General features: G+C 39.9%; 1 protein-coding gene across 1 annotated transcript in view; it reads right to left on the reverse strand.

Annotated features, from left to right (window-relative positions):
* Positions 1–911: 911 nt before the first annotated feature.
* LOC121858271 (dihydrolipoyl dehydrogenase, mitochondrial-like) overlaps positions 912–20485 on the reverse strand; it is a 125926-nt gene continuing 106352 nt past the window's right edge. Inside the window, exons 7-9 of the mRNA XM_042354581.1 lie at positions 17043–17188; positions 16006–16195; positions 912–1730 (exon numbers count right to left, since the gene is read on the reverse strand). Of these exons, the coding sequence (XP_042210515.1) occupies positions 1437–1730; positions 16006–16195; positions 17043–17188 (630 nt within the window). The 3' untranslated portion in view covers positions 912–1436. The remainder of the gene's footprint in view (positions 1731–16005; positions 16196–17042; positions 17189–20485) is intronic.

A 20485-nucleotide genomic window follows, 5' to 3' on the forward strand; every position in this document is an offset into this window, starting at 1 on the left:
TGTAGAAAGTTTAGATTTCTTAATATCAAAAAGTTTAGCAAGGTGTCACATTGATCATCCTTACAACTCGGCATGAAACAATTACACATCTTTCATACTCGCAATTACAATGTCCAAAACAATATAGCACAAGCATATCTAATTTGAATACTGTACTGAAAAAAAGTCTACTATACATTTTGTTTTCCAATTAAACACTACATGGGGCCCCCAAGTTAGCGGATTTTTACTTCGCTGTTCTCGGTTATTCGCAGATGGCACCCTGGATGTACCCAAGATTGTCTGTGGGTAGTTTTAAAGTTGCCGGCATTTTCGCGACTGGGACAGTGGGCCATTCGTTCTAGGGACAGTAATTTCCTTTATCTGTATTGTAAATGTATGTGTGTGTAGACACACAAATAAATAACAACGTGAATCTACCCTCAAGTCAGTGCTCTATTACAGTACTGTACTTTATTAATAGAGCACAAACTTGAGGGTAGACTCACATTTTTAATAAATATGTTTCTGATTATTTGTAAGAGTATTTTCCAATTTGTATTTATTTGTATGTGTTTTGTGTGTGTGTGTGTATGTGATGTGCACACACGCACACACACATATACAATACGACAGGTAAAAGAAATAATTGTCCAAAGGGCAAACACAAAGGGAATATACATTTCTTCGTACACACAAAAAAAAAATGTAAACCAACCCTCACCCCCCACCCCCATCCGCAAATGTTTTTCGCAGTCATTTTGAGAACCTTTCCCCTGCGAATTTGGGGGGGCCCTCTGTACAGTATTGTAATATCAGTTCCACTTGCTTATGACTTTCCTAAGATAAAATGAAGAAATTATCAATAGTGTATCATGTTTACTGCTAAATTAATGAGTTTCAGTATTTATGGATTAAAAAAAACCAGTCCATACAATGTACATTTACTTAAATATTAAAACCTCTTAGGTGAGATAATTTACAACACAACTTTATTCAATATATGACAAGCTATACGGGTATGAACAACTATATACAAATGTGCCCCACTCCCTTTTAGCTGGTGAAAACGGATTCAAAATTAATTTGCAAAAATTACAGAAAAACATTGTCATTTTCTCATGAACTTTTCTATTGTACAGTAACTGACGCAGCTACACAAATAAAATTAAGCTAACTGTATGTCAACATGTATACAGCACTTAGCATTTTGCTACATAAAAATAAAAAAAAGCTGATATAAATGTAAATTCCATTAAAAAAGACTGTCCTTTTCAAGCAATTTATTAAGCTTCAAAATGTTTGGGCAAAATATAAAATATTCTTTAAATTAAGTAACATTCTGGTTGTGATTTGAATGATTTAATGTATCATATGACCCTCACAGTTAGCAAGACTAAATACATATACTGTATGTTTAAAAAAAAATCCACATGTCTTTTATAAATAAATACTATTTAAAAATTGATAGGTTTGCCAAAATATGCTGCCATGTTGGCTTCCCTGAATGCTTCTGAACAGGTTGGATGGGCATGACAAACCCGAGCAACATCTTCACAGCTGGCACCATATTCCATAGCAAGTGCAGCTTCATTGATCATTTCTCCAGCACCTGGCCCAATGATATGTGCACCAAGCATGCGGTCAGTTTGTTTATCTGCCAAAATCTTCACTAAGCCATCTGTGTCATTGTTACATTTGGCACGGGAATTTGCTGCAAAGGGGAACTTTCCAACAGCATATTCCACACCCTGCAAATAAATAATTAGTGTGAGTGACCCATGCAATTTACTGTTTGTGGCAGAAGTAAAAGAGAGATGGGCAAGTATGTAGAAGAAATATACAGTGAACCCTCAAAGATCCTGACTAATAGGGGGGACCACCTGTCTGAAAAAGCTGATTGTCCGAATCTTCTGGCGAATAATAAATGATATAAGAAACACCAAAAATACAGTAATGTAGTCTCACTTGCTCTTTGCAGTGGATAGATGAGTTTGTGTTGCCGTGATCATATAGAGGGGACCGAGAACAACTTATTATTCCGAGTCAGAGGAGCAGGGATGCCCCTCGGTTTGGCTTGGCTGGTAGGCAGAAGGGGCGCGAGTAACAGGTTTGAAGAAGGAGTCCAGCTTAAGTTGCTTCCCTGCGTTGTACTGTTCCCTAATAATAAGTTCTCTTAGAGTCCAAAGGTGTTCATAATATTGATACATTTGAGGACCGGATGTGTTGTCAATACAAGTTAAGACATTGTCGACTGACTCTCGTACAATAGACAACTTAACGGTAGGCATCTTCACACGTGACTCCTCTCCATGTCGTCGTCCGCTCTGTCAACAGCGCGGACAGCATCGGCAATCCCCTCAGCCGAAAGCATCTGGTAACCAGGCTCACCCTCATTTTCCTCCAACCACGTCTCCACATCCTCCATGGTTATATTGTTTTCTCCATCAACGTGTAACATTTGATGAAAATCCATTACCTAAAATCCCTCAAAGTCAAGTTTAGGCTCAGTATCAAGCAGAAATTTCTTCCAGGTGTTAGCTAAGGTAGATATCTTGATGTCCTTCCACGAAGCAGCAAAGTTGAATATGGCTGATTTCAAATTGTATTTCTTGATGTTGGCTAATGTACATTGCCCTTTTGTGTCATTCACAACATCTACTTCGTTCTCCAGCACTAACAATACTTCATTCCGGTACCTCCTCTGGTACAACCTTTTGCATGACACAATAACTCCCTGGTCCAAAGGCTGAATAATGGACGTAATGTTGGGCAGCAGAAACGGCACGAATTTTATCATCACTGCTGACCAGATTCTCAGCACTAGGGTGAGCCGGCGCATTATCAATCAGCAGAATTACTTTGACATCTTCAGGATCCAACTTCATGACCTCTTCTTGGTATTTGCATACATCGGTCCTTGAAGACTTCACGATTAAACCATGCATTCTTGGAATGGTAGTAAATAGCTGGCAACTGGTGCATACAATCCTTTAGCATTCGTGGGTACATAGACTTGCCAACAACAGCTAACTTTAAGCGGTGCATACCATTAGCATTAGCACAGGATAATGCAGAAATGTGCTCCTTACTCACTTGTGGCTCTGGTGTGGATGCTTCATAATTAAAGACTTCGATGTGGGTTGGGGAGTGACAGCCAAAATAACCCTGTTTCATCAGCATTACAAACTAGTGCCAAGTTCAGCCCCTTGTCCTAGATGAGTTGGTTTAACTTCTGCCTAAACTGCTCGACTTCTTCGGTTTCAGCACTCCCAGCCTCACCGTGCAACTTCCTGTTACGTTTGTCATGGCGATTTTGGAACCTCCACAGCCAACCATCATTAGCTTTGAATAAAATACCTAAATACTGAGCCTGCTTAATAGCCACTTCAGCGATCTCCACACCACGATCTTTAACCCCACATGCACGCTGCTGAACAAACCACTTGAACACACAGTAAAAAAAAGTATCACACAGGAGAGATCTGCTGACTTTCGTAATGATCCATACATCACCTGATGTGCCGGGAGGGTTGGTATGCATGCTTGTAAGACAAAGGTTTCCGCCTACCTATGGTAGGGCAACAGATATGTGAGGACACCCTCTGGCAAGGAAAAGAGAGCTACCACCATTATATAGGACCAACACGCATAATCCACTATTCTTCGTCCGTGGTGTCATTGTTTCGCACATTATCCGTGTAGTACTTTTTTTACCGTGTACACTGCTTCTTCCAGCTCTTTATCCTTCGGCATTTTCAGATGCTTCCTTGCACTAGCCGTACTGGCACCATCAACATCATACTTCATTGCAAATGCAGTAAGTTTATCCTTAACCTTACGTAAGTCTGACAGTTTGTTTCTTCGCACCGTATTCATCACAGACGAGAGCCACGGACACACCAGACTCTAACTTCTTTATTTACCCAATTTTCTGCACAACTTCTGTTGTACATGTTTTCTCTTCACACTACCACTTGCTTTAGAGGCAATCATTAATCACTATTAAGCACTATGTACGTGTCAGTAAACGTAATACACAGTAAATCCAGTGATATATGTGGCAGGGCCAAGCGACGCTTTACTACAGCAGCTGATGCACTAACTAGCCAACCCAGCAACTTACTCCCCCTTGCTTCCGGTCCATTGCCAGGCATACGATCAAAATACATATCTTTTAGTCTAATTTGAAAATGGTGACAGACACAAAGATAAAAAAATTATACAAACCATACATTTACCTATGATAACATAAGAAGAAAATTGTATCATTACTAGAGTGAATGAAATAATATTCCCACAAACAATACTTGTCAACTCTGTTTGTTTCCCACTGCCTCAAGGCACCTATGACCCGTGCAACTGGTCCACCAGCGCCCACGGGCCTAAAATATTCTTTGTTCCGTTAAGGGAACGCTTTATAGGGAGGCTTCTTAACCCAGAACCCCCCAAATACAGTATGTATTTACGATGGTGGGTGCATGTAAATGAGTAAAAATAATTGAAGAAAGTTAAGTATATCTTCCCAAAAATAAGGTTGAAAACCAACCATAATTCCTCACACCTTGGGCCAGAAGCCTGGTGGTTGCAGTGATGAATTTAGCCTGGCTACAATGCCATGATTAATCACTATTATATCAGTAAACACTAATAATAATAGTAAATCCAGTGAAATATGGCAGGGAGGGAGGAGAGTTAAGTGCAGACGACACTCACTCACTCCCTTTACCCGCACATGTCGCCAGGTGTGCAATCGAAATACAGGTTGACAATCCCTTATCCGAAATCCTTGGGACCAGATGTGTTTCGGATTTCAGACTGTTTTTTGTTTTGTTTTTCCAGAAATCAGCCCACCCGGGCACAGGTCACCGACCCACATTGGGACCTGGGGGGCAAAAATGTAATAATAATAACAGTAATAATAATAATAATAATAATAATAATAATAATAATAATAATAATAATAATAATAATAATTACTCATAGATATTGGTTGTGTTTCTCACTTTTGATGTTTTTTTCATTCTTGTATTTCTTTATTATTTTATTAATATTACAGTGGTCCCTCGGTTAACGAACTCAATTCGTTCCAGAAGGTTGTTTGTTAACCGAAACCACTGTTTCAATGGGATATTGGGTAATTGGTTCCAGCTAACAGAAAAGTATATACAAAGTAAAGCCAAAAATGCATATAGTCAGAAACACTCCTAAAATTCCCCTAAATAGCCCTTAAATCTCACACACACACACACACACACACACATATGCACATGTGCACGCACACACACACACAGAGGAAAGTCAAGCCAGTACTTGAAGGCAGTGTACTCGCTATGAAGTGCCGCAACTATGGTACAGCCTACCATCCCTACTACTGTCCAATGTCACATCTTTATGCAACAAGGTGGAGGAGGTCAATGTCACAGTGAAGTCAGTTGGTGCAGGCATTGTGGCGATTACCGAGGCATGGCAAATTGTTCCTGAGATCTGCGCCATAGAAAACTATGAGTTATTTCACCACCTTAGAAAGGATAGGAGAGGTGGGGGTGTAGTTCTGTACTGTCGCAGTGACCTCAAACCATCACCCCTAGGTGTTAATGTACCTGATGATGTAGAAGCCTTGTGGGTTCAGGTCACTCCCACCCCTGCCAGCTTGCCTCCCTCATTGTCTGTGTTTGCTATCATCCCCCCGCACACCAACCGCCAATGTACTGATGACTCATATTATATACACTGCTGACTCCCTGAGAGCCAGATTTCCATGTGCTAAACTAGTGATATGCGGTGACTTCAATGAGTTAGACATCAGTGACATCACCCAACACCTCCACCTTACACAAATAGTTGACTTTCCCACACATGGCAATGCCACCCTTGACCTCATCATGACTGATCTCGGTAACCACTACCTTCCCCCCCAGCCGCTGCCTTCCATGGGACGCAGCCCCCACCTAACCCTACTGTGGTCACCTACTCCAACCTATTCACCACCGCCAGTTACCACCAGGACTTACCGACCGATTCTGCTATGCAGCATTTTGGACAATGGATACTTACCTTCCCCCTCCCAGTGTTCAACCATATGAAATCGCCAATAAACTCCTGAAATTTAAATCCAAACGCTCCACGACCCCAATTGACCTCCCAATCAAAATATAAAAGGAGTTTGCAGTTGAACTTGCCACCCCCTCTGTTCTATTATTAATGCATCCCTCAGACAAAGCAAATGCCCTAATGAATGGGAAAACCGCATTTATCAACCCCATCCCCAAGGTCACCACCCCAGTAGGGTGTGTCATACGGAGGCAAATTCTTTTTTTTTGAGTTTGAAAAATCGGCCCATGGTATTAATGATGTAGTTCTCTGTGCAGAATCATGTGATATCTTCAGATTTGAAAAGTTTTCATTTTTTGCTAGGTAAATTTTAACTTGAAATCTTATGAAAATTCAGTATTCCCACCCTTTTACCAACACCACTAAATAGCTTATTTAAAGTAAAGTAAATGTATCAGGTTAATTTATTAGGATGAAAATGATCCAGAATAGTGAAACGAATGATCTTGACACATTTATTAAATTTAATATTCCTTTAGAAAACAAAATCATCAAATACAAAAACCGGTTTTACTACTACGACCCGGTGTTGCTGCACACCATAGAGAACATGTCTTTCTTGCTTCTGTTTCTACTCATCACCTCCCTGCTGACCACTTGAGCTCGGATGTAGCCTTCCCTCCTCTCCTGGCTGTACACGTGACTGCTGGCCTCGCTCACTTGCTGTACACAACGCTCTATACTCTGGGTGTGCGAGGGCCAGACAGGGACATGCATGGGGTTGTCCAGGAAAGCTCTGACTTGAACATTGGTGAGGCTGCAGGTAAGAGGGGGCTCACTGCCAGCCTGGATGTTATCCAGATCTATGAGATCAGTGAGGGTCTTGGCACCTAGATTGACTTCAGGAGTCTTCCTGACCCTGAAGGAATCGTCACCAACTGATTCGTCATGCCCAGATCCTCTCATAAGTCTCATATCCAAGATCTTTTTGACTGCCACTCTTCTCTCCTCCTCATCCTTACTGCAGAGCATTGTCTGCAGAACTGCCTCGGGATGAGCATACCAGGAAGATCTCCTCACAGTCTGCTCCACAATCTGAACAACCTTCCTTGGCTGACTCCTCAGGAGCTCAAGCTGGAAGAGAACATGCTTCGGACCTTCGGAGAGATGACTTGACCTTGGTGTTGAACCAATTTGGCAAGTAGACACTCACGATGAATTGGACAATAAGTCTCAGGTTGTGAAGCTGGTTCCCTTTCAGTTTATGATGAGCGACCCAAATTCTGCAGAACCTGAGAGCCGTTGTGAGCCACCTAGAATGTGAGACTGGACCTATCTGCAGGTAAGCAAGTCTATCAGGCATGACCCCAGTTTTGATGGCACTGCAAATCATGTAACCATAGTACTGGTCAGTACTCAGGTCGTCAATGACAGTATGTGCAAGCTCAACGAGTGGAGGGCCAACTGTGATTTTTCAAAGCTCGGATTTATTTCTAACTCAGTGGCAGAGTCCAGCATCTTGCCAAGAGGACCAGACCATCTGTTGTTTGAAAGAGTCTTGCCATCCAGCTCCTGGATCAGATGTCTGAGTGGCAACTCGTTGGTGTGGAGGTCACAAACAATCCAGACCAGCTTCCTCCCAATCTTCCGCTCTATCCACTGTATGACCCCCCCCTTGCCACCCTGTGTTCGTGTTGGTGCTGTCCCCTCCAATGGCCTGCAGGGTCTGGTCTACGTTCCTCTCTCTGAGCCAGTTCACAGTGTTATCTGCCACTATCTCAGCTGGTTTCCTGATGTCATCTTTCTCTGGAGTGAAATGCCACAAATACTTCCCTCCTGGTTCACTGCAGCAGGAGTAGTGTTCCTCCTTCACCATGGCAGGGAACAACTTGCCAGAATCTCCAACTTTCATGAACACTTTAGTGTCATCCCTTCTCCCATCAAAGAACAAACAATTGATTCCATTTTCTCTTATCCCCTTATCAAACTCCTCTTCTAGGTTACTGACAAGTTTCTCCTGAGCTCTCCTTACTTTGGTGAACATCATCAGGTGTTATCAAACCACCGTCAATCCAGGCAGCTGTTGCTATCTCTGCAGTTTCTCTGAGACCAGTGTGGTGTCGCATGCTGGCCAGAGCTATGCTCGATATCTTTCCTATTTCGAATCTTATGCCTGGAAGGTTTGGGATCATTATTTTCTGGGTTAGGGACAAAGTCACCATTCTCCTGGTCAGCACTCGGATCAGCCATGGGGAAGTCATTAAACTCTGAATCAGATTGACTCCAATCATCGGCCTTTTTTACCTCACCCTGGGCCTTCTCAAGTCTCTTTTCCTCGGCAACTCTTCTCCTCTTGTCTCTCTGTGGCAGCCTCCTGTCTCTTGGACTCCGGAATATCTTGGCTAGAAATCTTGAGAGCCCCTATACTGCCAGTCTTCTCTCTCTGTGCTTTGACAAATGCCAGTTCGATCACAGGAATCTTCAGTTCACGCTTGCAAATACAGGAGATGTGGGCCTCGGATTTACAGTCACGATCGCATCCAAACTCAGGACAGAGAACAATTGAACACTTGCAAGTAATTATGTCAAATAACTGGTCCAGTTGCTTGGCAAAGCTGTCCTTAACTGCAAGTTTTCCTCTACCAAGAGAGATATCTCTTGCCTTTTCCCAACTGGCTAGCAGTCTCTCACTAATCTTCTTCTGACTTGTTATGACTGGAGGCTTGAACTGAGCGTTAGCCAGAGTGTACTGTGCCAAGACAGCTTTGGTCATATCACTGGCAATGTCTTTGTTTGTGTAAGTTCTTTGGTTCTTTTCACTGATTTGCCTGATTAAAACACCGTATCTCAAAGCATCTCTCAATGTAGTCAACTCCGACTTCAGGAGCTCTCTCTCAGACCCAAGATAGTGACTGAGATGGCTGGATTTATGGTTCCTCGTCCTGACACAAGCAGCCATCGCAAATATTATCAACTTATAAATGCATCAGAATCTGAAACAGAAAAAATATTCTTAGTTGGGTTGTTAAAGAATGAAGTCAGAAAGCAATGTTCACTATTTAATTGTATTGCACTAATGCAGCTGTACGTTAGATTTTCGATAAATTTCACGCTAAAATTTACCTAGCAAAAGGTTGCAAAATATTGAAACTGAAATTATTTTCTGTTTATATACACTAAAATCTACCAAAAAAGTGATGGGCCATTAGTTTTAGCTGATCTTCCCTCCTATGACACACCCTACTACTCTACTGTAATATACACTGTACACTCGCTATAACGGAATCCGATATAACGAACTATCGATTTAGCGGAAGGCATTTTTTCCGTTATTTTTCAAACAATTTAGTGAAATAGTTCACTAAATCGAGATTAATTCCGTTAACACGCTCACACCTACGGAGACATCTCAGACACATGATACAGTAAAACCTACTTCAGCCTTCCGCAAATGTACTAAAAGTATAAAAACGATAAATAATGATATAAAGCAATTACCAGAAATCTTAGAAAATGGGGAGAAAATCACTTCAAACCTTTCTGCTCTGGCCTGGAGACAAAGGTTCCCTGAGTGATGAAAGATTGCAACATGTTTAGCCGCATCCTCATATGGTTGGTGCGTTGGTGGGTAGATCAACCGCTTGGGAGTGCTGGATTTTCTCATCATGGTCTATTTATAATTACTGTGCAAACAAATATTTATTTAAATGTATCTACAATACTAAAAACATAAAATAATACAGTAATAAATCAATGTAACTCCGAGCTGCGTTAACGAGGTGATGAGTCAGGTGGTGAGGTGATGAGTCAGGTGGTGAGATGACGAGTCAGGTGGCGAGATGACGAGTCAGGTGGCGAGGTTTCGAGTCAGGTGGCGAGGTTTCGAGTCAGGTGGCGAGGTGACGAGTCAGGTGGCGAGGTGACGAGTCAGGTGGCGAGGTTTCGAGTCAGGTGGAGTCAGGTGGCGAGGGTCAGGTGGCAGGTTTGAGTCAGGTGGCGAGGTTTCGAGTCAGGTGGCGAGGTTTCGAGTCAGGTGGCGAGGTTTCGAGTCAGGTGGCGAGGTTTCGAGTCAGGTGGCGAGATGACGAGTCAGGTGGCGAGATGACGAGTCAGGTGGCGAGATGACGAGTCAGGTGGCGAGATGACGAGTCAGGTGGCGAGGTGACGAGTCAGGTGGTGAGGTGACGAGTCAGGTGGTGAGGTGACGAGTCAGGTGGTGAGGTGACGAGTCAGGTGGTGAGGTGACGAGTCAGGTGGTGAGGTGACGAGTCAGGTGGTGAGGTGACATGGCAGTAGGTGAGGTAACAGACTAAGACACACAACACACATATTAACAGCACTACTAACCCATTGTGTTGTAACATTTTACTTTATAATTTCCATTTTAAAATTAATTGATACATGATAGGTCGATTTGGCTACTTTTGCACTTAGACAACTGATCAGTGAATAAACCAGGGCATATGGAGACGCAATATACACTAGTGATGTCACGAGGCTTTGCAACTGCAACCAAAATACATATATCATCACAACCTGTACACAAATGTAACAAGTTAATTTCTAAAATTTTCAAGTCTAATGCAAACTATGGGAAGTTTATACTTAAATTAATCGCCATCTTGCAAGAATTCCAGCAATGCAAGTGACATTTTATAAGCAAAAACCTTATCCTGAGTCCCTGACCCCTCCACTGATAACTACGCACCCAGCTCTGTCAACACCCCACCTCCACCCTCTCCTCTCCTCCCAGCCAGCAGGGGTGGCAAGATGGCAGTGGGTGAAAAGGCTTTTATAGTTGAAGGCGGTTTTAGGCTGCAAGTTTTTCTCTTATAAAATGTTACAGACTTGACTTTGCAGAATATAACTTGCATTGCTGGAATCCTTGCAAGATAGTGATTAATTTGAGTATAAACATCACACAGTTTACACAAGAGATAAAACTTCTAGTCTAGTGTAGTACAATTGAGTACAAAGTGTGTACAGTAATGTTGCTCAAAATTATGACTTTTTCACATTTAATTTACATTTAATATTTGTTAAATTTAAGTTTCTAGCTGCCCTCTGACCCACTAATTACAGTATACACCTCCTATTACCTGACCTCGGTTGGTCCGGCAAAACGGATAATCCGGCAAGGCTTTGGAACCAAAGGAGCAGGAAAATCGGTGGTGGACCTGTACTTAGTTGACCGAGAGGTAGCAGTGAACAACATACACGGTGGCGGCAGGACACAGACTGAGCAGTGGAAAGCTCGATTTAGTGGAAATTTCAATTTGGCAAACAGGGGTGGTTCGAATTAGTTTGTTAAATTGAGAAAATACTGTAAATGTAGAAAATAACTATATAAATAAATAAATAAATAAATAAAGAGCGATAATCGTGATAACATTCTCATATGTATTTACTAATACCATGTTACATGTACTAATCCAGATGATACTAAATATTATAATTTATAACAATTCCTCAAGATAATTGTACAGTCAACCCTCGCTTTACGCGTTTCCACGTTTAAGCGGTTCCCTGCCGAAACCGGAATGCTCACTTTCCGCGGTGCGTGTACCCCTTTACGCGGAGAGCGGCTGGCGGTCCTCTCGCACCGCGCCATTTTTGGATCCAAACCTCCCGCCATCCGCCATGTTGTGTAAGCGGCGCGAGTAGGTTGCGCAGTGTATGTCTTTGTTGCGTTAACAGTGACGTCATATGACGTAGTGGACTGTGATTGGGCAAAGCATCCTAACCTCACTCCCTGCTAGCTGTGATTGGTTTAATGACGTGCCCCGCCGCGGGAGCGTTCAAGCCCCTCGACCTACCGCGTCAGTTACACCCCTCCAGGCTACACCGTGTATATCGGTATCCATTGTTCCATAAGAATGGCTTCCACCGGACCACCACCACAAAGAAACCTTGCATTACCTGGACCCAGCCGCCCTAAGCCAAAGAAGACACGACGTTCCTTAAGCTATGAAATTAAATATAAGATCAGACAAGAGTTGGAGAAAGGAACAAGACAGGTTGATCTCGCGCGCCAGCATGGTGTTAACGAGTCTACGATCAGGACAATTATGAAGGATGGAGCCAAGATAAAGGAGCACATGAACATCACAAAGTCTACAGGTGCTTCTATGATCAAGTATTGCCACAACCAGGTGCTTCTCAAGACAGAAAAATTACTTGTGAGCTACTTGGTGCGTCAGGCGCGACGGAACATGGCGGTGGACATCCGCTCAGTTAAGGAGTACGCACGTGAACTGTATGCTGCAGTGTCACGAAAGATGGGAATTACAGAGCCGAAACCCTTTAATGCTTCCTCTGGGTGGTTACAGAGGTTTAAGAGAAACAAGATCACCAATATCAACATTGGTGGTGAAGAAGCTAGTGCTGACCGTGTTGCGGCTAGGGAATTTCCTCCGTTTTTACGTGAGATTATGGAGGAAGGACAGTACACCAACGACCAGGTGTTTAACATGGACGAATCTGGTCTTTTTTGGAAAAACTACCTTCCAAGACCTTCGTTGTGAAGAATGCCAGCAAGTGTCAGGGCCGGAAGTTGCAGAAGCAGCGCATCACCGTCCTGTTTACCACCAATGCCTCCGGTACCTGTAAGCTCAAGTTATCAGTGATCCACACAGCACGCAAGCCGCACGCCTACAAGAGCATGGACATGACCAAGCTAAATGTCCACTGGCTGACCGCACGTAAGGCTTGGATGTTCTCTACACTGTCCCTCTCCTGGTTTGATGACTGTTTCGTTCCCGATGTGAAGAAATTCTGTGAGCAACAGAATGTGCCATTCAAGATTTTGTTGCTGCTGGACAACGCACCAGAACACTCGCCCCTACTGTTAGATCGTCACCCCAACGTAAAAGTGGTCTTCCTTCCTCCCAACACTACGTCTATATTACAGCCCATGGACCAAGAGTTAATCTGTAATGTAAAAGCTGCATTCTCTACGAAAAAATTCAAGCTCCTGAATGACTACACCAACACCAAGGAAGAGTTGCGTAACCTGAGTGACACCAACACCGATAGCAAGAGCGAAGACGGCAAGGATCAACAGTTGGCAGAGCAAGAAGTACTTTTAAAACAATTCTGGAGAACATTCAACATCAAGAAAGCTGTGGACTTCTTGGTGGAGGCATGGGATCAGCTGTCTGTAGCAACTGTTCGTCACGCATGGAGACATGTGTTGCAAGGCATTCCGGGTGTTAGGCAGAGTAAATTTGTGACTGGCGAGGTTCAGACTATTGCAGTAGCAGTGGACCTTGCCAGAGAAGCTGCGCAGAGTGTTACAGCTGCAGGCTTCTCCGAGACCACCAACGACGACATCCTGGAGGTGATAAGGGATCCTGATGTGACTGCCGACGAGATGGTAGATGATGATGATGATGTCAGTGAAGAGGCAGGTGGTGCGTCATCCCAAGAAGAACGCCGCTTATCCCATAGTAATGTTAGGGGTGCCACCGAGTGTATCGAGAAAGTCAAGCTCCTCCTTTCCGACGACCCTGACGCAAACAAGTATGAAATCTTCACTACCCAGCTGTTGCAGACTATGGAGCCCTACATCAAGGTTTATCACGACAACAGAAACACCAGCCGTCAGCAAAGCATAACAGAGTTCTTCGCCCGCAACCCACCATAGCCAGCCCAAGCCAGTGATAGTGACAGAGGTAGAGACAGTGATGATGACTTTGAGGGATTGTCAGGGAGGCACTAGTAAGTGTGGATGACACCGATGAAGACTCACCTGAGGGCCAGTAGCCTGCCCTCTGCCTTGGAACCAGCCTCCATTCCCCTATGCCGACCCATCTCTTCTACTAACGTAAGTGTTAACCCCAACCTTGTTTTTTCTAACCTAACCTTCAGTTTATTCTTCTCTTATTGACTGTGTGGGTGAATACCATCATAAAGTTAAGAGGTTATTTTTAGTAAAACGTACGTATTGTGTCGGGAAAAAGTGGAGTTTGGGGGTCAGCCCGGTCTCTATTTCAATTAATCCCATATGTGATGTTGTTCACTTTACGCGTTTCTCACTTTACGAGGGCCGCCGTGGGTTGAATTAACCGCATAAAGTGAGGGTTCACTGTACTGTGTATATCAGGTGCCATGGCTCAGCCATTTTCAATACTGTTATTATTGTCCCCTCTGTATCTGTATTTTTCTCCAGCATTGTTGTTGTCACTGCTCAAGAGGGTTGGTGCTTACTCCAGGATCTGTCTTGAGCACTTAGTAAATAATATTGTAGCATATTCATTAGAACTTAATAAATATTATTGAATTGTATAATGTGTTTCTATAGGCCCTGATTCATTCACTGATCTGTTGTCTAAATGCAAAGGTAGCCAAATCAAGCTATCATGTGTAAATTAATTTTAAAATAGAAATTAGAAAATAAAATGTTATAAGACAATGGGTTAGTAGTGCTGTTAATGTGTTTGCTGTGTATGTGCCTTGTCACATCACCTCACCTGCCTCGTCAACTCGCCCCTCACATAGTCAACTCACCTTGCAGTGTTACATTTATTTATTACAGTATTATTTACTTTATTATAACGATATACGATCAATCACCTTACGATGGCTTGTCGAAGTCCCTAACTCCACCGTATAGTGATGAAAACCTCCCCGACTTACAACCTACTCGACTTATGACCACCCGGACATACGACCGCCTCAGTCTTACCAAAATTTTGTCAAATTACATATTTTCGAGTCCCAACGTCAGTGATTGCGCTGTGTACTGACAAAAAAATTTTTTGCAATTCACTTTAAAATGACTGGCAAGCTTAAAAGTAAGAGTTTTGTGGTGCTGAGAAGAAAAAGAGACACCCTTTTTAGATTTTCTATGAAGTATTTAAACAATTTAGACTTACGACCTGGATTTGGGTCCCTAACCCCGTCGTAAGTCTTGGAGGAGCTGTATTACCTAAAATATCAGGAGATGCAGAGTGCACCAAGTTTAGAATAACAAGCTTGCTAAGTCATGTCTGCAAAGTTCTATAAAACATAATTATAAGTAGAATAAATTTTAATATAGACAATGAGTTATCTGAAGATCAAAATGGATTCAGAAATGGAAATACATTAGAGAAGCTATAGAGAATATGGTTTGAGAATTTTGATCAAAAGTATTTTAGAAATCCAAGGAAATTTGTATATCTGCTTTGTTGATTTTGAAAAAGCTTTTGATGAAGTAAAATGCAATAAAATTATAGAGGCCCTGGAAAAAAAGGAGATACAATATTAGAATTCTAAATAAATCTTTACTGGCAACAGGAGGCTGCAGTGTTTAGTAAATAATGAACTTATTAAGTGGTTCACAGTTAGACAAGGAGTAAGATAAGGCTGGTTCTATTTCTAACATTGTATAATATATATTCAGAATTCTTAATGAGAGAAGTTATAAGTGACAATGAAGGAATAAAAATTAATGATAAAGTAATATTAAATATATGCTATGCAGATGATATTGCCCTTATGATGGATAGTGAAGAGACAATGAAGAAAATTGGTTAACAGTAGTGGAATTAATGTTGTAAACCAAAACAATGGTTGTTCCCAAATTGGAAATAAATCCTAAAATAAATATTACGGTAGGCAACAGGGAACTTACACTAATGGAAAATTTTGCATATTTGGGAAGTAACATTGACTGCGATGGTAAATGTATAAATGAAATCATAACAAGAAAAGGTCAAGCAAAAACAGCATTAAATAATCTAATAGACCTTATAAAAGGGATACCTGAATTAAATTCAATTTGAGAAAATGCTGTTGAAAGACATTATATGGCAAGGACTGTTGTATGAGTCACAAACGTGGACACTTTCAGCATACACCAGAAAGAGGTTAGAGGCCTTTGAAATGTGGAGTAATAGGTTAATGTTAAGTTACACTGCTCCTACAGATTAGATATTTTGATATTCTACTGTACACAATTTATTCAAAGATTATGAAAAGTATCATTACCTCCGCTTTCAGATCCTCTTCAGTTTTGCCAATCCATGCCACTTCTGGGTGAGTGTAAATAACAGAAGGAACACAGTTGTAATCAATATGTACAGGACCACCAGCAATGCCCTCTACACACACGATACCTTCATCCTCTGCCTTGTGAGCCAACATGGGGCCATGAATACAGTCACCAATGGCATGAATACTGTCAGAAAAAGTGGAATTACTATTAATTAAACACACATGAATTAAGTAAATCAGAAAATTTTAAATTTCAAGAAAAGCCATGAAAGAATTTTTTTTTAATCAACAGCACCCGAACGTGTGCTGTTCATACCAACGCTAGGAAAAAAATCTGCATACAATACCAAGAGCATCTTCTCGTTCATAAACAACAAAAAAGGTTTCAATCAAGATATACAGCTCAAATTCTGAATGACTTAAGAAATTGAAGATTACCTGGTACCATACAGTATAGTCCAGGCATACTGTACAACAAACATTGCAGTATTAAAATAATGATACAAGAAAAACTGCACATCAACTACTCTGAACACAACACAATATATTATAAGTGGATGAAAACATAACAGGCAAAATAATAACATACAGCAGATACTGTAATGATAGTTTGGGTCTATATAAAAAATGTCCTCTGAGCATTCGCCTCTCACCATTTTGATCTGTGTTCAATTCCCGCTTAGGTGTAAAGAGAGAAGTGTGACCCTAACACACATCAAAAGTTTTCTATGGCTACTCCAGTTTCCTCCTGTGATTACCCTGATTCATGGGAAATGACCCTCACTAGCCCTCTTGGGAGACCAGTATAGATGTATAATCATCAAACAATCCACATAGCTACACCACTTTGTAGCAAGTGGCATAAAATTTCATTAAAAACCGGTAATCAAGTTCATTTTAGAAAGCAATAATTACAGGAAGACAGACATAATATAAGACAAAAAAAAAACAAGATTACAACCAAACAGAATACTGAACTACTTAATCCACCATCATATGCTGTGGTTTAAGTGCTAATAAGTGTAACTCACTTGGGTATAACAGTTTGGAATTTTGAATTAACTGGGATTCTTCCTTTTGCATCCTTCTCAATACCCAGCTCTTCGAGACCAAGATTATCAGTATAGGGACGGCGGCCAACACAGACCAGTAGGGTATCACACTCCAAATCTTCTTTCTATAAATAAATAAATAAATTTTATATATATATATATATATATATATATATATATATATATATATATATATATATATATATATATATATATATATATATATATATATATATATATTTTGTTCAGAGGCAACTTGCTGCTTCTGAAGATGTCTTGAATAAACATTTGAGCTAAGGTACTTGCTGTTTCATTTTCCTGATTTATCACAAATTATCTTATCCACGTTATTTGGATTTACATGATATATATATATATATATATATATATATATATATATATATATCTCTATATATCTATATATCTATATATATCTATACAGTGACCTCGTTAACTAACACTGTTAACGTAATTTCAATTAACTAACTGCCTTCCATAAGGATCTTCAATTCGTTCACGAAAAAATTCGTTAACGAAGTTCTTAAGAAACCGAACTCAACATGTTTCTTGCACTGATCAAAACCAGTTTAGTATCAGTCCGCCAATACACATTAATCGGTTCTAGGGCTTAAATTCCTTACTATTTTAGTAAATATCAAGAAGTTTATACTATTCAATAATTTTAAAAGTTTAATATTCAATTTTTTAGTCATTTTAACAATTATTGAACATAATTGAAGGTAAAGTGACTAGTTTAATGCGCCGCATCCAGCCTCTTAACACAGCAATCAGGAGTTAGTCTCTTGTTTTCACTGGAGTTAACATCTTGCTTGAGACTCTCTTCAACTAAACGCTTTTTTCTGTTTCCAGGCAAATTATTGGTCATTTTGAAATATATTTTACATATTGACAATATATAATGGTGCAGTGTCGATATAAAGAAAATAATCTTGAATTACACCAAGAGCGCTAAAATTATATATGGGTGAAATACGCCATGGTGACTCTTCCACCCCAATACCTTCTTCTTCCTTCTCCCTTCACCCCATTCTAAATCCCATCATCATCATCATCATCCAGGAGCCTTCTACATACACACCTCAAAGTAAGTGAACTTTTCTACCATTTTGTTGAATTTAGAAAATTTTCGGTGAGCTGGAACCACTACTCCAAAAACCCATTGAAACAATGGTTTCAATACTGCCAATCTAACCGACCTTCTGGAACGGATTGAGTTCATAACGGAGGGTCACTGTATATCTATATATCTATATATCTATATATCTATATTTCATATTATCTATATATCTATATATATAATTCATATATCTATAACTATATATATATATATATATATATATATATATATATATATAATTATATCTATATATCTATATATTTATATATACAGTATATATATATATATATATATATATATATATATATATATATATATATATATATATATATATATATATATATATCTATATACAGAAAAAGTCCAAAACGGTTGCCAGAAATCCGAACCTCGAGAATCCGACTTTTCAAAGATTTTTTTTTAGTGCATATGTGTCATGAGCCAACAGCCAGTATTAGCGACACGCGTTACCACGTGTCGCCACTTTAAAATGGCAATCAAACTGTGACAACATACCGATATATCGCTCATAACTCCTCGTTATCAGTCAATCCCTGATTTTTACCAAGAAATCAATAGTCTATGATATTCCGCTATATCACCCACGTTTTGAGGGTAATGGAACAAAAACCACTAAAACATCATCCTATAAACAGAGGCTCACTGCATGAAACACAAGTGCTGAAGGCAAATTGTTTACCATTTATTATTACGACACTTTACACTGAAACGCTGGTAGTTTCAACAAAATATTGTATATTTCCATTCAAGTATTTATTCAAGTCAACTAGGAGGGAAATATTATTGAAATACAACAGTTTTTAAACTAAACCATTCGAAGTTATTACGTAACATCTTTTGAACGAAGAGCGAAAGTCATTGTTTATCATGATTTTATCCCACTTTCCACTGTAATACGTATGTAATTTCAGGAAAAATATTACATCCGTGAATGTATTATATCACAGTATGAATAGAATATCATTGTAAAATATCAGAATTTTAACTGAAAACTATTAAAAACGTAACATCTCAAGAACATCGAAGCAAGTCTTTTGTTTTCGCCATGTATTTTATCCTATTTACATTGAAATACGCCACGCTTCCACAAACTACTATTTATCTCGAGAATATATTCATTCAGGCTATTTAGTAAAATAGACGAGTGATGTAATAGTTTTTAACTGAAAACGATCCGAAAACACGCCCTCTAGCCCCAGTTCCAAAGAGAGGACTGGGAGAAGCTGTTTGGTGCTGCAGACGATACAAGGAAAATTATTTTGATGGATTTTAATGAAAATATTCAGAAATATGGTATCGAGTATTTATTCAAGTCAATTAGATAGAATATTAGTTTAAACAAAGTTTTGAACTGAAAACCATTCAAAAAGCAATTACGAACATCTTTGAACGAAAGAAAGCGAGTCATTGTTTCTACAACGTTTTATCCCACTTTCCACTGTAATACGTGTTCAGCAAAAACTTACATTTTGAATGCATTATATCAAGCACAGTATGAATAGAATACCATTAATATAATATTTTGAGTCTCTTTTCCAATTACAGAGTACTATACAAACCATAATACGAATGGTCTAAAAGTAGATAAACTCTGCTATGCAAGAGAAAGAAGAACACATTGAAATTGAGGACAAACTTGAAATAATTAAGAAACTAGATCGTGGTGTGAGCAATACTGTTCTAATGGAAACATACGACATTGGAAAGTCTACAATTTATGATATATAAAAGGCAAAGAATAAAATTTAGAATTCACAGTTTTTCATTAAAACTGCTCGCTTTTGATAAATGAAGCATGCTATATTTGCAAATGAATAAACTATCAAATGTACCTGTTCATTTCTTCTTTATTCTTCATTAAATTTGAATTTTAAAAGTACCGCCTGAGAATCCGAAAATCCTAAAACCGACTGACCCAATCCCCAAGCAGTCCCGGATTTTTGGACTTCTACTATATATATATAATATATATATATACATATCCATACATATATATATATATATATATATATATATATATATATATATATATATATATATATATATATATACACAAACCCAGAACTCCCGATTTCCTAATATATGATCTCACGTCCATTAGTATATTCAACTGTTTTGACCGCATCCATACGACATACGACTGCCACCGCCAGGACTGAAAAATTTTTCAAATGACGCCACAAGATTTTCTATATCAAACGCTTCCGCCCGGCAGAGGGAGGTGACTTGGGTCGCCTCGCCTCCAATTCACTCAGTGGAGCGC

This window comes from Homarus americanus, unplaced genomic scaffold, assembly GCF_018991925.1.
Source record: "Homarus americanus isolate GMGI-L3 unplaced genomic scaffold, GMGI_Hamer_2.0 scaffold57980, whole genome shotgun sequence".
Classification (NCBI taxonomy): domain Eukaryota; kingdom Metazoa; phylum Arthropoda; class Malacostraca; order Decapoda; family Nephropidae; genus Homarus; species Homarus americanus.